This window comes from Plutella xylostella, chromosome 13 (assembly GCF_932276165.1).
Source record: "Plutella xylostella chromosome 13, ilPluXylo3.1, whole genome shotgun sequence".
Lineage (NCBI taxonomy): Eukaryota > Metazoa > Arthropoda > Insecta > Lepidoptera > Plutellidae > Plutella > Plutella xylostella.
The window spans coordinates 5,007,566-5,029,838 of NC_063993.1; the positions used below are offsets into that span (position 1 = coordinate 5,007,566).

General features: G+C 35.5%; 2 protein-coding genes across 3 annotated transcripts; one reads left to right on the forward strand and one right to left on the reverse strand.

The window, feature by feature from the left end:
• The first annotated feature begins 566 nt into the window (after window positions 1–566).
• Window positions 567–2,483, forward strand: LOC105397984. The gene is made up of 3 exons (XM_011570024.3): window positions 567–755; window positions 997–1,173; window positions 1,712–2,483. Exons 1-3 carry the CDS (start codon window positions 692–694, stop codon window positions 1,921–1,923), a joined length of 453 nt encoding a protein of 150 aa, XP_011568326.3. The 5' UTR covers window positions 567–691; the 3' UTR covers window positions 1,924–2,483.
• Window positions 2,484–2,533: 50 nt separating this feature from the next.
• Window positions 2,534–4,449, reverse strand: LOC105398050. 2 transcript variants are annotated; one of them, XM_038112031.2, is made up of 4 exons: window positions 4,259–4,449; window positions 3,579–3,701; window positions 3,112–3,279; window positions 2,534–2,742 (listed from the first exon to the last, which is right to left on the reverse strand). In XM_038112031.2, the coding sequence occupies exons 1-4, from the start codon at window positions 4,431–4,433 to the stop codon at window positions 2,534–2,536; spliced, it is 675 nt and encodes a 224-aa protein (XP_037967959.2). In that variant the 5' UTR covers window positions 4,434–4,449. The 2 variants fall into 2 exon arrangements, with proteins under 2 accessions (XP_037967959.2, XP_037967957.2); XM_038112029.2 differs by having other exon boundaries at window positions 3,091–3,279.
• Window positions 4,450–22,273: the final 17,824 nt, after the last annotated feature.

The window sequence follows — 22,273 nt, forward strand, 5'->3', positions numbered from 1 at the left end:
GTGTTCTGTCTGTGGCAGTGTTGCCATTAGCGTACATTTTACACATTTGACGTACTATTTTAGCCTCCCATGTGTAATGTGTATATAATTGGTCCATGTAATGTACCATTTAAACTTAACTTCCAATATCATGATTATCATGTGTAAAATCTTTGTTTATGGACTATTTTACGTATTTTTTTTGGAATCGCAGCAAAAAAATTATTAACCACAATTAGTTACGATTTTGATTTTCTTGTATGATTATTTTCTCAACCAATATGATTATTACATGATTACAATGAGTATAAGTATATCATACATAAAACTGCGGGGTACCTACTCTGAAGGTTTTAGGACATTGTAACACTTTTTAAAATGCTATAATAAATATAGGTACGTTTCTCACGACTAAAATCTATTAAAATATAGTACTTCTGCTGACGAGCAGGTGCGAAAGAGCTGGAAAAGCTAAATTGAGTGATTTTAGTAAAAAAACAGCTCATGTACGGTTTTAACCCTAAATGTACGTTTTCAGCGCTGGATATGTGCGTTTTGAGAACTCCGTTGCGGCAACACTGGTCTGTGGTTTGTAATTTGTATAGTTTGGTGGGTTTGTTTCATGCTGATAAGAACTTTAAAGTTTATAAAAGTTAATGGAAGAATGATTATTAGTCATTTGTGTTAAAATACAAGACTCCTGAGCAACAAAATGAAGTGGACGCACATATATGTTTCCGTATTTATGAGTATAATAGCTTTGAAGCAAGTGAGTGGTAAGTTTCTACTTTTACTTACGGATGTAGTCATTTGTCAAGGCGAAGTGAGAGTTCAACAACTAAACTGTACATAATTAATGTTTAATTAGGTAAGTACTACTAGTTTTACTTAAGAGTATTACGACATATTGAGCTGTCTTCAATACTGCTAAGGCATAAATAAACAAAAGTTTTTGAATAAGAAAATAGGGACAGGACAATACAATTACAACATGTAACAATTTGCTTACAATTTCAGGTCTAAACAAAAGATGTATAAGATGCAGATCAAGAGGTGAACTTGGCTCATGTGCTGATCCGTTCCCACTGAATGTGACAGAACCGGAGGTGGAAGCCGGCATCCATGTGGTGGCGTGCCCATCTGGATGGTGCGGAAAGATGATTGAAGGAACCTCAGGAGCTTTCCGCATGGACGGTGGGTGTTATGCTTGTACACAAAATTATATCAATATCTTTTTTATTATAATCAGTACATATTCCTATGTACTGATAAGTAATAATAAAAAAGATATGATAAACTAGCTGTTCCGGCGCGCTTCGCTTCGCCTTAAAAAGTTTTCCCGTGGGAATTCCGGGATAAAAAGTAGCCTATGTTCTTTCCCAGGGTCTAGACCGTATGTATACCAAATTTCATTCAAATCCGTTCAGTAGTTTTGGCGTGAAAGAGTAACAGACAGACAGACAGACAGACAGACAGACAGACACAGTTACTTTCGCATTTATAATATTAGTTAGGATTACAATAGGGATGTCTCCTATCACATAATACACACAGGTATAATAGGCTATAATAATATCAATTCACCTATATCCACTGTGAAAGGGTTCTAGATGTATTAAGTGTTTATATCATTATTAATTCTGTATTGAACCATGTTATTTACTATTTTTAATATAAGGTAAGGTATAAGGTCTGGCAGAGATCACTTAAAGAGTATTCTATCTATTTTCAGACTATGGTGCTGCTACTCAAAGAATGTGTCTGCAAAGAGCTCCGTCCGACTATGAAGAGAGATGTGCCTACACTCTGTGGAACCACAGGAAGGTATACATGTGTTTCTGTAATGGAGACTTGTGTAACTCTGCCATTACTGTGCCTATATACTCATCAATGATCTTTATGACATTTTTAACAACAATTTATAATATATATTTTAATAGTTAGTATGTAAGTTGTACTTTTTAAACAATTGTGATAGCATGATTCCGTCCTTTTATACCTTTTATGATAATTATAGCATAGTTTTACGAAAATATGTAATACATTTTAATACTCATGCTCAAAACAAACTTCCTAAAGTGCAGTGAACACTATTCTGAAAGACTGAAAGAGATCATCATTATTTTGTATTTTATCTTACAATGTTATCATTGGTCTGATATTTGAACATTAATAATATCTTAATACTTAATTGAATGAGTCTCAATTGATCTGAATTTTGATAACTTTTAATACATATATATTTTTAATATAAACTGTTACTTGTTTGTTTTGCATCACTGCCTTTTTAAGATTGATAAGTAATGATTTATACCCACATGTGTATACTGCCAAGATTGTATGTAAATCATAGTTACCTTTACAAAGGAAAATAAGGAAAACTTACGAATGTACTTGTAGACAAATTTATTAAGTACTTAATTTTATAAATAAGATACAGTTATTTTATGACTTGTTAAATTAAGATTGAGTATTTTTACAGACATTATACATTTTATCGTATATGACAACTTTTTTTTTATTGGCACAAAGTTTCTCGGTCACGGCAAATGGTCTAAGGTCTGTTGTACGGCCAGGTGTGTCGTATGCTGGCTATCCGGTGTGGTTTGAGGTTGTTGAGGGATCGAAGCTCCTGATTGGCCAGCAGTGACTCGATGTGTGGGATGTCGTGGAAGTAGAACTCTCCGTGAAGCTTCGCCTTCTGCACGGCGGCGATGGCCTCCGACCCTTCCAGAAGATACGGGTCTATGATCTCTTTGTCTTCTGTAAATAGTTAGTAGCATTTTCAGGTATGCTGTGCGTACATAAGAAGTTTGTTATTACGATTACGTGAAGAAAAAAATCACAAAGCTATTCGGCACTAGTGGTGATGAAAATAATATCGCCCCATGATATTTTTAACCACTACACTAGTAATGAAATCTAAATGGTCCGTAGGGAATGAAAATTAACTTATGTACCTATCCACAATAATATTATTTAATTCATGTGTGTACGATTTATGTTGACCTGGCGATAATCAAATAATCCATATTTTATGACTGTTTAATCCTTTCCCCACGGTGACATACCCTAGGCTAGCTCTGAGTCGCCAACACATTAAGCTCTCACCCAAATGGCCGTCGGCTATACCTGTGACGGTATTCCCGAGGCTATCATCAGCGCGTCGGCCGTGGTACTGCTGGGGCCCGAATGTGGGCGGCGCTAGCGGCGGCAGGAATAGGCCCTCGGGCCACAGCGACTCGGGGTCCGGAGAGTCCACCTTGTAGGGAGACGCCGGCAGAAGTGGGATGGGCACCTCTGGAAAATGTTTTAGTAGGTACAGTTAATTCTTGTATTTTGGTCGATGGCCAGGCATTTTTTGGACCCTTGGAGCGTATAGGTCAGGCGTGAGCGGAATGCATCAATATCGAGCGACGCCTTGGGTGCGCGTTATGTTGCTATTCGTGTGTGAATCATGAGTGTTCACTAAATTAAATAGGCTCATGAACGAAAGTAGGAATACCTCTCATTTGGTAAACTTGAAAATAAAATGCCTGCATAAAGTATTTTTATTATCCAAATCCGTCGCCGGCACAAGATAACTCGTAGAAACATACCATGATAATTGTGATACTGCCACGGCAACACACTTATAGAATTCCCTCTCTGTGCTTCCTCCTCAGTGAATGGTATTGCGGGCCTCACCCTCGGGTACCCGCTATGGCTCATCGAAGCGGGATCTGAAACCGATATCTCTGTCATTAATACTTCTACATTACTTATCTTGCGGCTGTCATCAAGGCATCAATCTGGCACCAATTAACTTATCTAAATGGGTTTTATGACTCTTTATTGATGGCTTTCTACACCTTTGTGTTTTCCTACGGCTGTTTCTCTAGTACCTACTCAAAATGTCGTATATTTTGTACCTACCACCTTTTAGCAAGACTATCTCAAAACATTTTGGTTAATGCACAATGCACATGATGTTCCCATAACAACCTGGGTGAATTCTACCAATCAGAGCATATCAAGCTCACGAAAACGCGAGTCAAGCATGCGTATAAAATGCTCATTGGTTACCTTATATGTAGGTTGGATTATGTGATTTAACATTTAATATCCGATTAAAAAATCTCTACCCCGGCCGGGGATCGAATCGAACCCGGGATACACAACAGCTTCTACAGGTACTTATCTATTTTCCTAGCACAACAGTTAGTGCAGTTACTATCCAACGCGAAACTCGCTTCGCAGACCTATATCAAGTATTTCACTCAAGTCAAAAGCCACTCACATCGTAAATTCCTACTTCTGCCGAAGCTCCGTGGCGTGTTCCTCCGTCGGGCGAGCCCCACGGGGTGTCCCACGCCGTGCGAGTAGCTCCCGGCCGGGGTGTTGACGCGGATGTGAGACGTGAAGTGCGCCGCCGCGGCCAGCGACACGTGCAGCAGCAGCAGGATACTCCACATGTTTTGAGAGAAGATGGGAGCCTGGAATCACAGGGATAAAGATTTGTTATAATAATTTCCACATTTAGATAGATATAGTTAGTAAAAACGTAAGGTAAAACGAATAAACCAATTCAAATGATTCTGCTAACAACGGTAGGTTGGTGTGGTAACGTGGTAGCCTATATATTATAGGCTATAGGTGAGTTTGTGAAGCCCCTTTTTAAGGGAAAACTTTTGGCTGAAGCTAAGCTCAAAACGTATGGCCACTTTCTAATTTTGTACCTAGGTACTAAACGTACAGTCAGCAAAATATGTAATATGTATAGGTATGCTAGAGCAAACACGTTGATAAAACGACTCAAGATGAATCAAATTATACAATCTCACAGGTACCTAATCAATCTGACAATAGCACTTATAATTTATGAAATTACATTTACAATGTGAGTTGATAGCTACGTAGCTACCGATGTCCATGATTCAAAAGTCCTTGGTAAATGTTTTAACGAAATTAGTCCACCTATCAATATTAGACATTACTTATCTAATTGGGTTTGATCGTGTAGTCATTAGCTATAATCAATATGTCTGCTGTAGGTATTGGTTCCATTTTAAAGTAATCAGTCAATATCGGTTCTCATCTTCAATAATGGTTCTACTAAGCTAAATGGAACGATCCGTCCTCGCGGTTATATTTTTAATCATAAATATAGGTAATGTATTGGTACAGGAGTTACAAACCTCCCCTTATCATTATACATACTTTTAAATAAATATATATCTGCAGTAAGTAGTCTTAAGACGGTTCTAAACCAGGGTTACAAAAGTTTTACATCGCGCTCACTCACTCACTTGAGTACTTAACTTATTAACAAAGTACTCTGTGCATCGCGCAGCCTCTAGAGCGAGCGCGATGAAGAACTTTTGTCATGTCTTATATGCGTCTCGTGCTAGCCCTTCAGTATTATAGTTTTTTCGGGAGACGCTCGAGGATAACGACGCTTTATGATGAAGCCTTCCCAACCCACCCAGTCAGGCTACGCTGCAAAGGCCATGCGGCCGCACCAAATGTAGATAATTAATTTTGAAAAAGAAGTATTTTTATTATGGTAGAAAGTAGTAGAAACGTCCTTAAAGTCCAAATAAATTGTAGCTAGGAGGTACCTACATCATTGAATGTTGCAAACTTAGTAGTAAAGTATACATAAATAAGTGCATGCTGCATATCTATTAAATGTATTATCCTATCGCAAATCTAAATAACAGCTACCGTTGTCAGAGGACTAACGCATAGGCATGGCTTAGCCTAGATTACATGGTCCGATCCATTTAAATTTACTTTGCCTGCCTTTGGCGTGAGAGCATGCGGGTTTGTTGCAACACAATACAGTGGAACATCTCAATTGGACCTGTCATGGAGTGGCGAAACATGGTGATGAGTGAGCGACTGCCTACGCGTATATCCAACAAATTGAACCAGTTTTGGATGTTACTTTTCGGAATTTGGAGCGTAGGTACAGGAGTCGACGGTGCAGTGTCATATGTGTCATAAAGATTGCAATCGCATCGCCTTAAGTGAGCCATTTATAAAACGTGATGGTGAGTTTTACAGTTGTAGTCTCCAAATTCTTCAGAAATTACGGTATACACTTGAGTGTATGGTCATAAAATTGACCTTTCCTAGAAATGGGGACTAGATGTAGATACTTAATGACAAAGTGCCTAATGCATCGGGGACTATGCCTTTATTCTTGCCATCTAACCCTAAGGGAAGGGAAGAACAAATTGTTCCTTGACAAAGAGGTTCTAGCTATTGAACGTAAAATGTTCTGCAACTTTTCTATGAAAATAAGATCCCGACGAATTGAGAACCTCCTCCTTTTTTTGAAGTCGGTTAAAAAAGGGGGAATTCTGAAAATTCATATTACTTAACTCACTGCTTTCTTGTAAGCATTTTGTCTAGCCATGAATCAGTTTATCGTAAAACGCGACCTATTCTAGAAAGGCCAGGCAAAACACAATGATTACAAAAATTATACTTATCATGGTTTTAACTCCACTGCTTGCGGTTAAATCTTCATTTAATAGGTTTGTTATTGAGATATGATAGATGACAAACTTCTGGAATTCCAAATGTGATAAGTAGGTAGGTAATATAAGTATGGTATGGTCTCTAATAACTTGGTTTTAAAATTATGTTAGTAAGTACTTATATACTTACCTAACTAATTTGTGTACTTATAAAGGGTTCTGCTTGTCATTATTATATCTATCAAAATACTAATAATTATCATGATATCATTGACCTTTCATTTCTTCTAAACGTTAGTCACGGCCGGTGATTATTAAAAACAAAGAAATATACACGTTAATGTACTACATGTGTATCTCTCTATATATATATATATATATATATATATATATATATATATATATATATAGGTAAGTATACCGCAGTCATTGATGATAAAAAAACGTGTTTCATTACATAAACTCTGTTATAAAAACGTCCATTACTGTTCCCGTATCGTATCATATACCTCGCTACAAACATCCTGCGCTCTTATTAATATCTTTTTATATAGGTTATAATTATAATAAGTAACTACTTTTTAGGCCAGCTACGAGAAATGTTCCTAATATCATATAATATTTTTAAAAATGTAATAGTAATTAATACGACAAAAAATGATTGTCACTGAAAACCGCGACTTTATTAGGTACGAGTATTAGTAGTGTATTATTACCTAATATTCAAATTAGCTCCTTATTTGTAAAAAAAATATTTTTACCTTCAGTGTATATTATAACACAATTATATATTAAATAAATAATGCACCTGCGTTCTGGAGTCCGTGGGTAGGTACCGTAACCGACTTAAATACCTAACTGGATTTTGGAATGTACTTAGCCTTAAAATAAGTTTAAGGATATAAGATAAGTAATAAAATAAGTTACTTACACTTTTATTATTTGCCATTATCATAAGTTCACCTGGGAAAGTATTACCGGCTCTCTCTAAAGTGTTATTTTATATAAAAACTTGGTCGGATGGTAAAGTTTTGTAGTCGGAACGTTTTTTTCTGAAGTAACGTATATGTAAATATAAATAAATAAATACATAAGTATAGTTATAAATTCTAAAATCTAAGTCATTACTTGAGTAAACTGTCGTTACTATTAAGTAACTTAGGTACCTACATAGGTAGGTATACAACTATACATACCCAATACCATACCATACCAACTTTTATCAAGAACCTCCCTTTTTAACGTCAGTAAAATAATTCTACTAATTAGGTAGTATGTTTCTACCTGTGATAAATATTCCAACAATCAAACTTGACAAGAGCAAAACAAAACAAGACAAGGCCAGGAAGCTCCATGTCGCATCCAAATTAGCTACAAAACTTGTTACTCATAACGATACCGACGTTCCATATTGTTAGACATTGAGAAATGGCAGATACATTCGGTTAACTGGAACAGTTGCCCGTGACCTTAGAGTAGACTTTGTGGCCCAAATGAGCTGCAGTTAGGCGCGGGCGCAGACTGCGCGTCATTCAAACATTAGTCGGGAACACGAGACCGTTATACTAATGCAGGCAACATCATGTTAAATTAAGACAATTAAAATTTGGAGGCAACAGAAATATCGGAGTGCTATCTTCTACTTATTTGATCAAATACTTATATGATATCACGACAAAGAACCTGCCGGCAGAGCCACGAACATGTAAACACGGATGCGGCAATCGGCAATGTAAAGCACTTAATTAATCAGATCTTCAATGTTCGAGGAAGTTTACTAAATAGATCACATTTTTTATCCCTTTTGTCTCGGACCATTTGACGATAACCATTTCCTTTTGATTAACCACGCTTATTATGGCGTGTTTGCAGATCGTGGGCATTCAAATAATATTTTTTTAATGACTCGTCGAGGTTAAGAGTCTATCGAGCGTCTTATCCTAGATTTCATCATGGCACCAATTAATCTTTTGTCTAGAAACAATAAATCCGTCTATAAGCTAGAGGAGCTTTCGCAAATGGTTTTTTCTCGGCTCGACTGTTTAGCGTGACTGGTGACAAAGCGGCTTCTAATTGCAGATTCAGCGTGGTCGGTTTATTTACGAATGTTCTAAAGGATTACAAAATAGGGCATTATCGGAGGAGCATCAGGTTCGGAGTGGTGTGTGAATTTGTCACGAGCGGGCCGCGGCCGCCCTGATGCAAGATCGCTCGAGTCACGGGTCTATCAAGGACGCGACGAGGTTTACTGCCATTCGTTGGAAACAATGACTAAACTAGTCATACGATCTTTCAAAAATATGGTGCAATCCAGCACTGTGGGTACTTACTAGCTACCAATTAAGCTGAGGCCTGATGATGGATCGTTTACGACTAGAAGGGAATATTCAAATTCGCGTAAAAGTGTTGTGTGTGTAATGTGAATAGCCGAGCCCTAGATTCTGCGAACAGCTGTTATTATAAAGCACACACTGTATACTTAGGTACTATGTACTTACATAAGGGCACATAGGTACTTATATGCTACCATAACAATAGTCAATGTGGTCCTATTTACTCTCAGATTTCTCAGACTGTCACTAAAGAATGGTGACCACCATGCAAATGTGTAATGCTGAAATAAAATATAGACCTAATACTGAAGTATTATGTGTAACACTGCTCATTATATCAGGTAAATATATAGCTAGTTTAAACCAGTCTTCAAGCCGAGGCATAGAAAATGCAAGAGAGAGCGGGCACGGCGAATCACCGTCCCATTTCCGCGACCCCTGACCCTCGCCAGGGCCGGATTGTGAGGTTTAAGGACACTAAATGGAACAGAGTGGTAAAAGAGGATGGGCAAAAATATATGGGAGCTGGGACCACCCTCCAATAGCAATAAGACTAACATCGTTGGATAGGTCTTGTCAATAGGAATAACTTTTGCTTTGACAGCTTTGTTGTCACAGTTGTCCGTTCAGAGATATTTGACTTATAAGTTCCGATACTCGTCAGTTCATCTTACTACTATTGGAGGCTGGACCACCCTCCAATAGCAGTAAGACTAATGTCGTCGGATAGGTCTTGTTAATAGGAATAACTTTTGCTTTGACAGCTTTGTTGTCACAGTTGTCCGTTCAGAGATATTTGACTTATAAGTTCCGATAGTCGTCAGTTCATCTTACTGCTATTGGAGGATGGACCACCCTCCAATAGCAGTAAGACTAACGTCGTTGGATAGGTCTTGTCAATAGGAATAACTTTTGCTTCGACAGCTTTGTTGTCACAGTTGTCCGTTCAGAGATATTTGACTTATAAGTTCCGATACTCGTCAGTTCATCTTACTACTATTGGAGGCTGGACCACCCTCCAATAGCAGTAAGACTAATGTCGTCGGATAGGTCTTGTTAATAGGAATAACTTTTGCTTTGACAGCTTTGTTGTCACAGTTGTCCGTTCAGAGATATTTGACTTATAAGTTCCGATAGTCGTCAGTTCATCTTACTGCTATTGGAGGCTGGACCACCCTCCAATAGCATTAAGACTAACATCGTTGGATAGGTCTTGTCAATAGGAATAACTTTTGCTTTGACAGCTTTGTTGTCACAGTTGTCCGTTCAGAGATATTTGACTTATAAGTTCCAATACTCGTCAGTTCATCTTACTACTATTGGAGGCTGGACCACCCTCCAATAGCAGTAAGACTAATGTCGTCGGATAGGTCTTGTTAATAGGAATAACTTTTGCTTTGACAGCTTTGTTGTCACAGTTGTCCGTTCAGAGATATTTGACTTATAAGTTCCGATAGTCGTCAGTTCATCTTACTGCTATTGGAGGATGGACCACCCTCCAATAGCAGTAAGACTAACGTCGTTGGATAGGTCTTGTCAATAGGAATAACTTTTGCTTCGACAGCTTTGTTGTCACAGTTGTCCGTTCAGAGATATTTGACTTATAAGTTCCGATACTCGTCAGTTCATCTTACTATAATTGGAGGCTGGACCACCCTCCAATAGCAGTAAGACTAATGTCGTCGGATAGGTCTTGTTAATAGGAATAACTTTTGCTTTGACAGCTTTGTTGTCACAGTTGTCCGTTCAGAGATATTTGACTTATAAGTTCCGATAGTCGTCAGTTCATCTTACTGCTATTGGAGGATGGACCACCCTCCAATAGCAGTAAGACTAACGTCGTTGGATAGGTCTTGTCAATAGGAATAACTTTTGCTTTGACAGCTTTGTTGTCACAGTTGTCCGTTCAGAGATTTATGACATATAAGTTCCGATAGGATAAAATGTAGTTTTAAAAATAATTGTGGAGGAGTGTTGTGTTCGTGGTCATCGTATATGGTGACCTCTTTGTGAAGTGACAGTTCACCTGTCACGCTTATTAAGGAAATGGCAGCTAACAAGCAATTGTATTATTAATTACCGCCAACCCGCAATGTATTTTTGCAGTAAGATGAACTGACGACTATCGGAACTTATAAGTCAAATATCTCTGAACGGACAACTGTGACAACAAAGCTGTCAAAGCAAAAGTTATTCCTATTGACAAGACCTATCCAACGATGTTAGTCTTAATGCTATTGGAGGGTGGTCCAGCCTCCAATAGCAGTAAGATGAACTGACGAGTATCGGAACTTATAAGTCAAATATCTCTGAACGGACCACTGTGACAACAAAGCTGTCATAGCAAAAGTTATTCCTATTGACAAGACCTATCCAACGATGTTAGTTTTAATGCTATTGGAGGGTGGTCCAGTCTCCAATAACAGTAAGATGAACTGACGAGTATCGGAACTTATAAGTCAAATATCTCTGAACGGACAACTGTGACAACAAAGCTGTCATAGCAAAAGTTATTCCTATTGACAAGACCTATCCAACGATGTTAGTCTTAATGCTATTGGAGGGTGGTCCCAATCTGCCCATTGTCATTTAGACAATGAATTAAAATTGAAAATATTTTTTGAACGCTATGAATTAATCCCATTTAAAGATAACTGTACTTAAATCATATTCTTTGCATCTGGATAGGTCTTGTCTGCTGGTCCTGTACTTGGACAGTAATCGTTGCTACGTCATATAGGCACTTCACGATGTCAGTCTATTTGGCATTGTCATAAGTAACTAGACATAATTTATAAAAGTTATTATTCATATAAGTATTCCAGTGTTGTTGAACAATACGTCTGGGTCCAACCCTTTCACTAAACCCCTGCACAGTCTTATTCGAATTCTGTTTTATAGTAGATACTTTACCCTTTGTAAAGCTCAGAAATTCATGGGTTATTCAAAACACCTAGACTATTGTTATGTCATAGTAGAGTACCTACAGAGTGTCCTCAATATAATACCTACCTACCTATCTTGTACACAAGTGTATTTCGCAATGTTGAACGTAGGTACACTGTATTAAATTGACCATGAAAGCTAGCGTATGACGTCTAATTCAGATGATACTTTCAAAATCTAGTTTTGGTTTGAACTGGTTTGGTTAAATCGATTGTACGGGTAAAATGTTGAACTACTAACAAGTTTCTAAACGACACCATACATAGGTATGTTGTTATGTACGTGTGTACTTTATATCCTCTTTGTCACTAGCTCTTAGTAGGAAGTCACTCGGCATCTTTTAACTTGAGGTCACACCTCTTGTGTTTCTTCCAAATTTCTTACAACTATCCCTTCATAAGCATACTTAGGTACATGAGTCATTTTCAAATTCTCATTTATATTTTTCATATAATAACCTTGATAATAACCTTAATATTTACCATTATTATCTCATCCTGCAAAAGCAAGCCGAGTATAAACCTAGAAACTGCAAGCTTGCATTAGAGGTACATTAAGTACATAGGTTTTTAACATATTTTCTATCCAATAAGCACATTATGTATAAACCTATCGAGCGAAGGCATGCAGCGAATTATTCCAATCTTTTAGAGGGGGATTATCTAAAATATAAATCGATAATCCCAAATCCTAAAATCGATATCGATAGAATCCGTATCTAAAATATTACTAGCTGTTCCCGCGCGCTTCGCTTCGCCTTAAAGAAAATTCCCGTGGGAATTCCGGGATAAAAAGTAGCCTATGTTCTTTCCCAGGGTCTAGACCGTATGTATACCAAATTTCATTCAAATCCGTTCAGTAGTTTTGGCGTGAAAGAGAAATGGGAGAAATGGGAGAGGCCTAAGTTCAGTAGTGGACTTATGTAGGCTGTTGATAATAATACACTCACGTGCAAAGAAACAGTTCCACTTACAAAATTCCGATTCTAAATGACCTCAATTTTGTCATTAATTTAATAGGAGGTTTGAATAAAATGATTATGTTTTTAGTTTGTAATATTCTGGGGTACTTTTTAATGTACTTCAATATTGCATACGGCATTATTAAGCCAGCCTTTTTCGCTTAGGAATAAGTAGGTGCTTTTCTGACTGGAACTTTTTCATTGCCCGTGAGAGTACATCACAGTGATCAGGATCAGTAATGGAGCATCTGCGCAGATCCCTCGACTCCAGAGTCCCATGAAGTGGGCCAGTGAGTGGCAATAACGTATTGTAATTGATAGCCACGAAGTTCGATCCGTGATATCGCATCCACTCCGTACTTAATAGGGATCGACTTGCGAAACTAGAACTACTCGTGTTTGTGTTGTATCGATTACTCAGGAATCGGAATGAATTTGAAGGCTGTGGGTGATATACTGATCGGTATACCGACATTATACTTATTTGCCGATTGCAAATATTGAACTAAATTAATCGCCAACCCACCCACCCACATTTATTTCAGTAGGTACTTTACGTATTAGTAGTAGGTACCAAACAGCAAGTCAAATAAGTTGCAATATTGTGTACATTGTAACTACCCAACTACCCATTAATGTTACGCCTTACTTATTGCAGAACTCATGCACACTTTAAAACCCACATATAAAAATCTAAGAATAACTAGATAATATATTCTATGTTACTTTATATAAATCTAGTTATAGTTAAGCAGATTCATGGAAGTATAATAATTACTAACGTACAACTAAGTACATACTTATTACTTCCATGGGAATATTGTGTTCTTTTAATTAGAAAAGTATGCGATTTGCTTCTAATATATACCAGCAAGTAATTAATAATCTTAAAACTATTAAGGTAGAATTGGTCTACACAAAATATACTGGTGCAAATTGAAAGTACCTACAGAATATTGCACTATTATTATTTATTAAACATACTTAAATATCTCACATTCACATTGAAAGGTGTTAAACTGGTGAGTGCACGAGGGGGGACACTTTATAGTAACAAAAACTAAGTTTCGGAGCGACAACTCTATCTCGTTGTACTATTAAACGTATAGTACATTTGTACATTTTTTGTCAAGCTAGAGTAACCTTACTCACCATAACAGTATTTAAAAAAAAGATTATTTTTTTTAATTTGCAAAGCCATGGGGATAAATTTGGCCATAATTGGTACAAGCAAGTGTACCTATTAGTTTTATAATAAGGTTGAGGGAAACAATTAGGCTACTCACTTAGGATTGATAATTTTAAATCTGTTATCAATTTTTTTTTAATTATTTCCCTTATTAAAGCATTTGGCCGTAATTTTGAAGGTGAAGAATTCAATTACGTTTTTATTTGCTTTGACTTATAACAGTACCCTAATAAGTAACCAGAACTTACTACCCACAATACAAGTAATGTAAAAGTCGCCATATAACATTGTGAAAGGATGAAATATCGAGATCAGACTTTCGCTCAAGATAAAAGTTGTTTTAACTTCTTTTTGATTTGTCCTATCAACTGGAGGTAAAATACCTTTGTATTACGTCGTAAATCGAAGAAGTGGTCAAGCTGCAACGTTGTACATATAAGTAATATAGCATCAAAGGAGGTACTATATGTATGTATATGATTAAATGTTATCTATATGAATTGAAGTAATATTCAAGTTTTCGTAATAATTGTATGAACATTATAAGAAGTGCAAGCAACACGTTGAACTCTTTTGTATGGAGGATATTTTCCGTAGCGTCACAGCGATAAGTAATGTACTACTCACTCCTACTGTTAAAGTTGAATCTTTTTGGTGCTCTATAAATATATTTTAATAAAGATTTAAACGAAATAATAAATAAGAGACTTGAAGGTTTTGGATGTTTCACATGTACAAGCAAATATCGTATTTTTATTTTCGTAGATATCTGATAGGTAAATAATTAATTGAGCCATTACTTGTCTTAGAACAATCCGAACAGTAAATAACACCTCTCTTCTGTAAAATCATTCATGAATTAGCTGGTTGGTGCGATACCACTTGATTAAAAATACTAATGGATGAGGTAGTGTAGGACGAAGTGACTTTCCCCATATTAATTAGCGAAGTGGACAGTTATAGGCATCAACTGTACGCACAGGTAGCCATCAACCGGCGACTAGTGGCTCCAGTGAGCTTCCTCATCGACGTAACAATTATGCATTATTGTGATGCCTCCGCTCCGCCCCGAAGGGATTTGAACAGCTGCCTACTGTAATGCTACTAATACAATGAAAAAGTTCCACCCACTAAATGGTGACACCAAATACCTCAATTTTTTCTTACATATAAAAATACATAATATATGTTATATATTTCTAAATATGGTTTTTATGATGTCTACTTAGATACAAGTAATACTCATTAGAACCATGAATGCCTTAAATAAACAGTAGTCGTTAATGTAATTGATAGGTCGTTGCGCAATATAATCGTATTTGTAACGGTCAATCAAATAAAAACATACACGGCCGAATATTATAAAAATATGAATACAATACACAATAACATTTAATAACAACAATAGATGCATACATTAGTATTGTAAAGCTCTATTCAGAGCTAAGCTATGCTCGATATCGTTTATCGATTCGATATCGATAGCGTGAGCGCAGCGATATCGCTTTGGTCTAAATATGAATTTTACCCAGTCTCATTATCACTTATTTACAATTACTTATGCGTATCTTGTAAAATGTACATACATACTATTTAAGGAAAAATACAAAAGTTTTTTTTGAAATTCTTCGGTGACTTAATTTTCGAGAATCAATCAATTACCAGGTCTTAACTAGGAATCCAGACACAAAAACTTAACTTGTAATTACTAAATGTAATAAGTAACTATACCTATCGTTCCTAATTGTATTTTCTTGATACTATTAGATTATTTTATCATTATGTTTTCGAAACCTTGTAATATTGTGGTAGGTAGGTAGTGGTGCGTGATCTACATGTGGAAATCACTACAGGATGTTTATTTTGACAGATATAGTGCGATCCAACAAGAGCATTGCGCAAATTGACCTTCACAGAAATATGTTGATTATTAACTTCCATCTTATTGTATGTAGCGGGAGAGAAAACCATATAAGTAATATAATAATAGATAAGAAACTTATTGTAGTTAATCTACTGGAAATCTAAGGTTTCAATGGTGATACGTTTATAAAAAGGGGTAGTAAGACTTGTACCTAAGTCTGAATTGTGAGTAGTGTAGAGGTATGTGTAGTTGGATGATTTTCGTAGATTCAAAGCAAACAAAAAATAACGAAGCTTTATTATTTATTGAAGTTAATCACTAAATTAAATTCCGAATATAAATCGGCGAGTAAAGGTAGTACTTATGTAAAATTTCAAGTTTTTTTAATTTCAAGATAATTAGAAAAAAGAATAGGTATTGGAGATGTATGTTTTTGTACTGAAAGGGGACTATTGCAGATAAAGCTGGCCATAAACTTTATGAAATAATAGATTTGAATTAAAATCAATAAGTATAAATAAATATTCATTGATAAAGATTACAAGGATGATGATATAGGTACAACATAGTTGGTTCATTAAATTAAAATACCTGTATGTATAACTATAAAATTAGCATTTTTTTATTTTATAACTACAAATAACACGGATCTTAGATTTTATAGTGGTTTCCCGCGGCCAATTATAAAATTCAACAAATACTCACTGATGAGCAATCAAAGACCATAAGGAATGACAAGTGGATTATATCCAAACAAAATAATTATTGGCAATCAACTGTTATACTTAAATAAATAATTGCGTTATTCAATTAAATTGATGGAGTATTACCGTCAATCAAATGCGGTAGCTCTGTGAATAAATGAACTAAAAGAATAAGTTGGAGGTCGTGCCTTAATTGCCAAATGTGTCAGGGGTCATTTCTGGTCGTCACGAGTGCATGAGGCGTTTTATACGGTAGTCTTACGGCTCTCTAACTATCAAGTAATGTAAGCTCCTCTACGTTCCTATAAGTCTTTTTTGTCGATTCAATTTATTGAAATGAAGTAGGTTTACTATGTATACTTGCGTGAATTAAAAATCTACGGATTCTATTAGAGTTTGATTCGCGTAAGTTGTAATTTTTTCTTATTTATTATGTACTCAAGCTTTTACTGTCTTTTTGCTGAAAAAAATGAAAAAAAATGAAAAAATGAAAAAAGTATTTATTTAACCAACTTAACAATCTGACACCTTAAAAGTAATAATAATGTTTTATTGGTTACATGGCTTCCATAGTAGGTGTGAATCTGTGTTATGGACGCCAGTTTCCTCTTAGCAGGTTTATATAAATCTAGGCGTCTTACACGTAAAACAAAATAAAGTTAAATGGTAAATAGGTACAATAAGAAAATATAAGTTATATAACGAAAAACGACTGGATTTGCCGATGACAATCGAGAATTTTTAAAGTTTGCGATGAGATTCAGTTAAGTATAATTAGGTTTAAAAAAAACTGGGAAAAAAGATTATGTACATGTTTGCTGTTTTCAGCCTACTTACGGTCGGTAGGCATATGTAACTATTTTAATATAGTGTTTATTAGTATAGTGACTTTGACGGAGCCGTGTTGATATTGAAAATATTGTGTCACCATTTATGGTCATCTTTTGTGAATCGCAGTAGGTCCGGAACTTAATATTGCAGCAGTAAAACATTGCTGTATATGTACATACATACATGTACGAGACTTTTGTAATAAATACAGATTATATTATATTAAGTTCAGATAAGATTAATTATTAGGGATACTTAGTGCCTAACAAAACCTATTCTTATTTTTCAAGTATGATTAGTTATAGTAGCTATTATTTTCTGTACTCATTTTCATGATTGATGCTACAAAGGTACTTTAGCTATTGCAATTAAAAGCTATTCATTCGTAAATGTAAATTATAGCTGTACAAAAGCTGTAAGTACTTAAATATATAATTAACAATGTTCATTAATGAAGATAGAACGAATGATAACAGTCGAATCTTATTGTGATGTACTCAGATGGGCCTGTTATACTTTAATGACGGCAAGGTTGGTAAGTAATAAATTGGTCGGGTTCCGCTCATCTCGCATAATCTTTATTGACCAAAACTCATTTCGCATAACTCGTATGGTCTAAACTTTTTTGGCCGAACCATCACTTCGCCAAGACTTATGTGGCATAAGGCTCGTTTCGTCTAAAACTCTTTAGGCACAATCTTTAAACACCTAAGTTTCGTTTGCTCAAATTTATGTTCGTCTATACCTATGTATAATCTTGTTTCTCCTAATGTTATCTTAATAAATAATATATTAAGTATGTAGTAAATGTACAAATTGTGGTATTTTTCTCCTACATCCCGAAAATCACGATATTGTATGATCAAAAAATCGAAAGTTAACGACCAATATAATTATTACAAACCCCATGAGATCGAAACCTAAAAATAGGTGCGACGACGAGCAAAGCGAGGAGGAGCGTGTTAGGTGCACATGTTCATCAAAACCAAAGCGGAGCGCAGCGAAGCGGAGCGGAGCGTTTTCCAAACAGCGGAAACAATACAAGGCACCAGTTTGCGCTATGTAGGGAGACGCTCCGTCAAAGTTAAAGCCAAACGAATATTATTACTTTGTATAAACCTAATAAACCTATGCCATAGCATTATTAGGCTATTCAAGATTTGGCCATACCATTATTAGGCTAAACAATGTTATGCGAAATAACTTTTTACTAAACGAGATTTATGCCATACGATTTTCGGCGTAACGAGACTTTGACCAAACGTTACTATGCAATACGAGATTAGGCAAATAAATCTTATGCCAAAAAAGGTAGAACCAATAAATTGGTCGGATGTGAAAAACGTAATTAACTTTATTGATTAGATGTATCGTTCGTGATATTCGGAAGGAAACCATTTCAACAAGTACATACCGTAGAAAATTGTTTCGATTGATCTTGGTCTCGTAGGAGGTCAGGTTAAAAATGCATTACTAATACAGTTACGGCATGATTCTTGTTAATTAACAAAACCTCGTCTTCAGCGAGACCCTATTCAATAACGTTAAAGTAGGCTAAAACCTGATGCCTTTAATAAATAACTTTAACAAAATAAACGTCTCGACAGTTAATAACACCTCACTTTCCAAGGAAGCTTTTATTTTAAATTAGTTCGGTGACTTTATTTAGTGGTTTATATTAGGTTAAACATAGAATTTAATGTTAACTACTTAGCGCCGAAAATTTTATTAAAATATTTTTCCCAAAACTCAAAACTGCGACGTTTGCGCCCTCGTCATACTAATAAATTTTTTTTAATCATTATTTTTTAACATTGAACTCCCCGTATGTTAAAAAACCGGCCAAGAGCGTGTCGGACAAGCACATGAAAGGTGAAAAAAAACCGTACATTACCATTTAGTTAGGGCAACTGCACGTCATAAGTTGGTCGAGTTGTATAAAAATAACTAGGTATGTAGGTATGATACAGAGTCTCCTAGGAGATATACAGCACATTTTTTTCAGAATTATTGTAATGCTATTTCAAAAGTTAAGCGGGGGGGGGGATGCTCTAATTTTAACTTTGTATTAATAATATATCTCCTCTAGAGTGGGGGGTTTGATCCACATGGTTTCAAGGTATTTTTTGTGGTATAATTTAAAGATACCTTTTTAACGATAACCCACACGTTGGGGTAAGTCTTTTTTTTTTCAAATCTACTTTTGCGAAGTGGTAAAAAAAATATTTTTCCATAATTTTAAAAAGCAATTTTTGGATTAAGTATCAGTAAATCAGTATATATATCTCTTCGGTGCAGAAACGGCGGAGAACGAGCCATGACGGACGGACAGACATGATCAAATTATAAGGGTTCCTAGTAGACTTACAGAACCCTAAAAAGAGTATGACAAGTTTAGTATACACCTTAGGGTGTCATTCCTAACCACTTTTGAAAATGAATTAGAAAAATATAGACACGCACTTAAACTTTTTGAGTTTTTTATAATCAATGACAACGTTGTAAACTTGTAAGCCCTAATAAGCGCCCTTAAAATTAACCGTGGAATTTCGTATAAGTACAGTGTGTAGTTGTAAAACTATATAGTGCTTAGTGTTAATACCTTCATATTCTTTAGTAGCTACACTTGATCCTCTCACACCATCTGTATTTATTGTAAACAACATGTTGTACACGATAGCGATGTATTGTATACTAACTATTATTAAGCTTCTTGTGATCACTAAAACTTACCCTACTCTTTTCATAATCTATACACCATATTACACACTCACTCATAATACCGAAATATACTTACGACAATATCCTTTCCTACCTAATTTTCAAACCTACGAACATAAAATATTTACAATGAGTGCGCCATACATATTAACATTAGGTATTTTGTATATGAATCGATGTAACTTCCTTCACTGTATCAACTTAATAACATTAACTATAAAAATCCTTAACTCAATCCTTATGTTAACTTTAAAACAACTTGTAGTATTTGATAATATCAAACAATATGCTAATATGCACAGTTTTTACCTCCTTAAGATATTGTTAAAACTTATAAGATCTCAGTATACTCTAACGCACACGTTCTCCATGCATATAACTATATATTTAGTTTTGTACTATAGTATTAGCCTTACAAATAATAAATGTGCATCTCCGGTCTATATTACATGTTATTTGCCGTTTTTTAACATACTGATTTATGCTCGTCTCATTTACTGTTTCTTCTGTAATTCTGTAGCATTAACTTATGATTTAACCACTTGTAGATCTCATAATGAATAGCATAGACTTATCAGTCAATATTGACTCTATTTTGGAAATACCGTGTTACACGATAAACAATCCGGAGAAATGCCTAGATTTAATTCCGCCTAATTTTAGATTTAAGGTTATCTCAATGAATATTCGTAGTATAAGTAAGAATTTTGACGAGTTTCTTGTATACATACGACGACTTAATATTATATTTGATGTGATTGTTCTGACGGAATGCAGATTAGATGATTCCTGTAACATTGATAATATACCAGGGTATAGTATGTACCATACAAAAAGAAATATAAACCAAAACGGCGGTGTAGTGGCTTACGTGAACAATTCGTGGAGCGCTTTAGTCACCGAACCAACCCTAGTTGAATCATGCTGCTTAATTATTGATATCCCGAATGTTGTAACAATCTTTGGCATATATAGATCTCCGTCCTTTAGAAATACTGACAATTTTATGTACTCACTTGATGAAAATCTCACACTGTATAAAGACAAAAATTGCTTAATGGTTATAGGCGATATTAATATCGACATTTTATCAACTGAGGCTGAAGAATACCTATGTCTGTTTACGGAACACAGTTTCGAACAAGCCATAACGAAGCCAACCCGCCTTAACGCTTGTTTAGATCACATATCAGTGAAAACCATACTACCTGTTGTTGGTATAGTGTGTGACGCAGACATCACCGATCACAAACTTATAATAGCTGGCCTAGGTACAAGTCCCATTAAGAAAAGGCCAGATAGATCCCGAAATGTGCTTGACTATAATGCTGTAATTGAAGAACTTAAAAGTACTGATTGGGCCCACGTTTTAAATGATACTGATACCGATAATGCAGCAAATAATTTCATTTCTATTTTAAACAAATCTATCTCGAGTAATTCTAAATCAGTAAAAGTTAGTAAATCCAAATTACTTATAGAACCATGGATGACTCCTGGCCTGCTCCGATGTGCTCGACATCGTGACAGGTTGCACTATAAACAAAAATCAGATCCTGAAAATGCAGTCTTAAAGTTAACATATACACGTTATAGAAATTTTTACAAAAACTTGATTAGGAAGATAAAAACTGAATATGAGAAAAATGAACTTCAAACTAACATGAAAAATCCTAAAAAGCTTTGGCACTCAATAAAGAATATTTGTAATATTAAAACAAAGAACAATAATGCTGTGGATCTTACAACTATTAATCACGACCCTATAGAATCACTTAATACTACAAATACATATTTTGCTTCTGTGGGAAAAACGCTTGCTGACGATATTCTCAATAAAATGAATAGTACAGAAGAAGAGTTAACATCTAATATTAATATTAATAATTTACCCAACTCATTATTTCTAGAACCGACTGACACACAAGAAATAATTTGTATTATTAATAACCTAAAAATTGAAAGCGCTCCTGGTTTAGATGGTATAAATGCGGCCTTGTTAAAATACGCTAAAAACATCATAGCTGAACCGTTAACGCATATAATTAACCTAAGTATCTGCAATGGTTTTTTCCCGACAGCCTGGAAAATATCATCAATAACTCCAATCTATAAAGATGGACCACGACAGGCCCCTGAAAACTATAGGCCCATTTCTTTACTCAGCATACTATCAAAAATTCTTGAGAATGTAGTCAACAAGAGATTGGTTAAGTTTGCAGAATCCCATAATCTTCTATCCCCCCGCCAATTCGGGTTCAGACAGAACAAATGTACC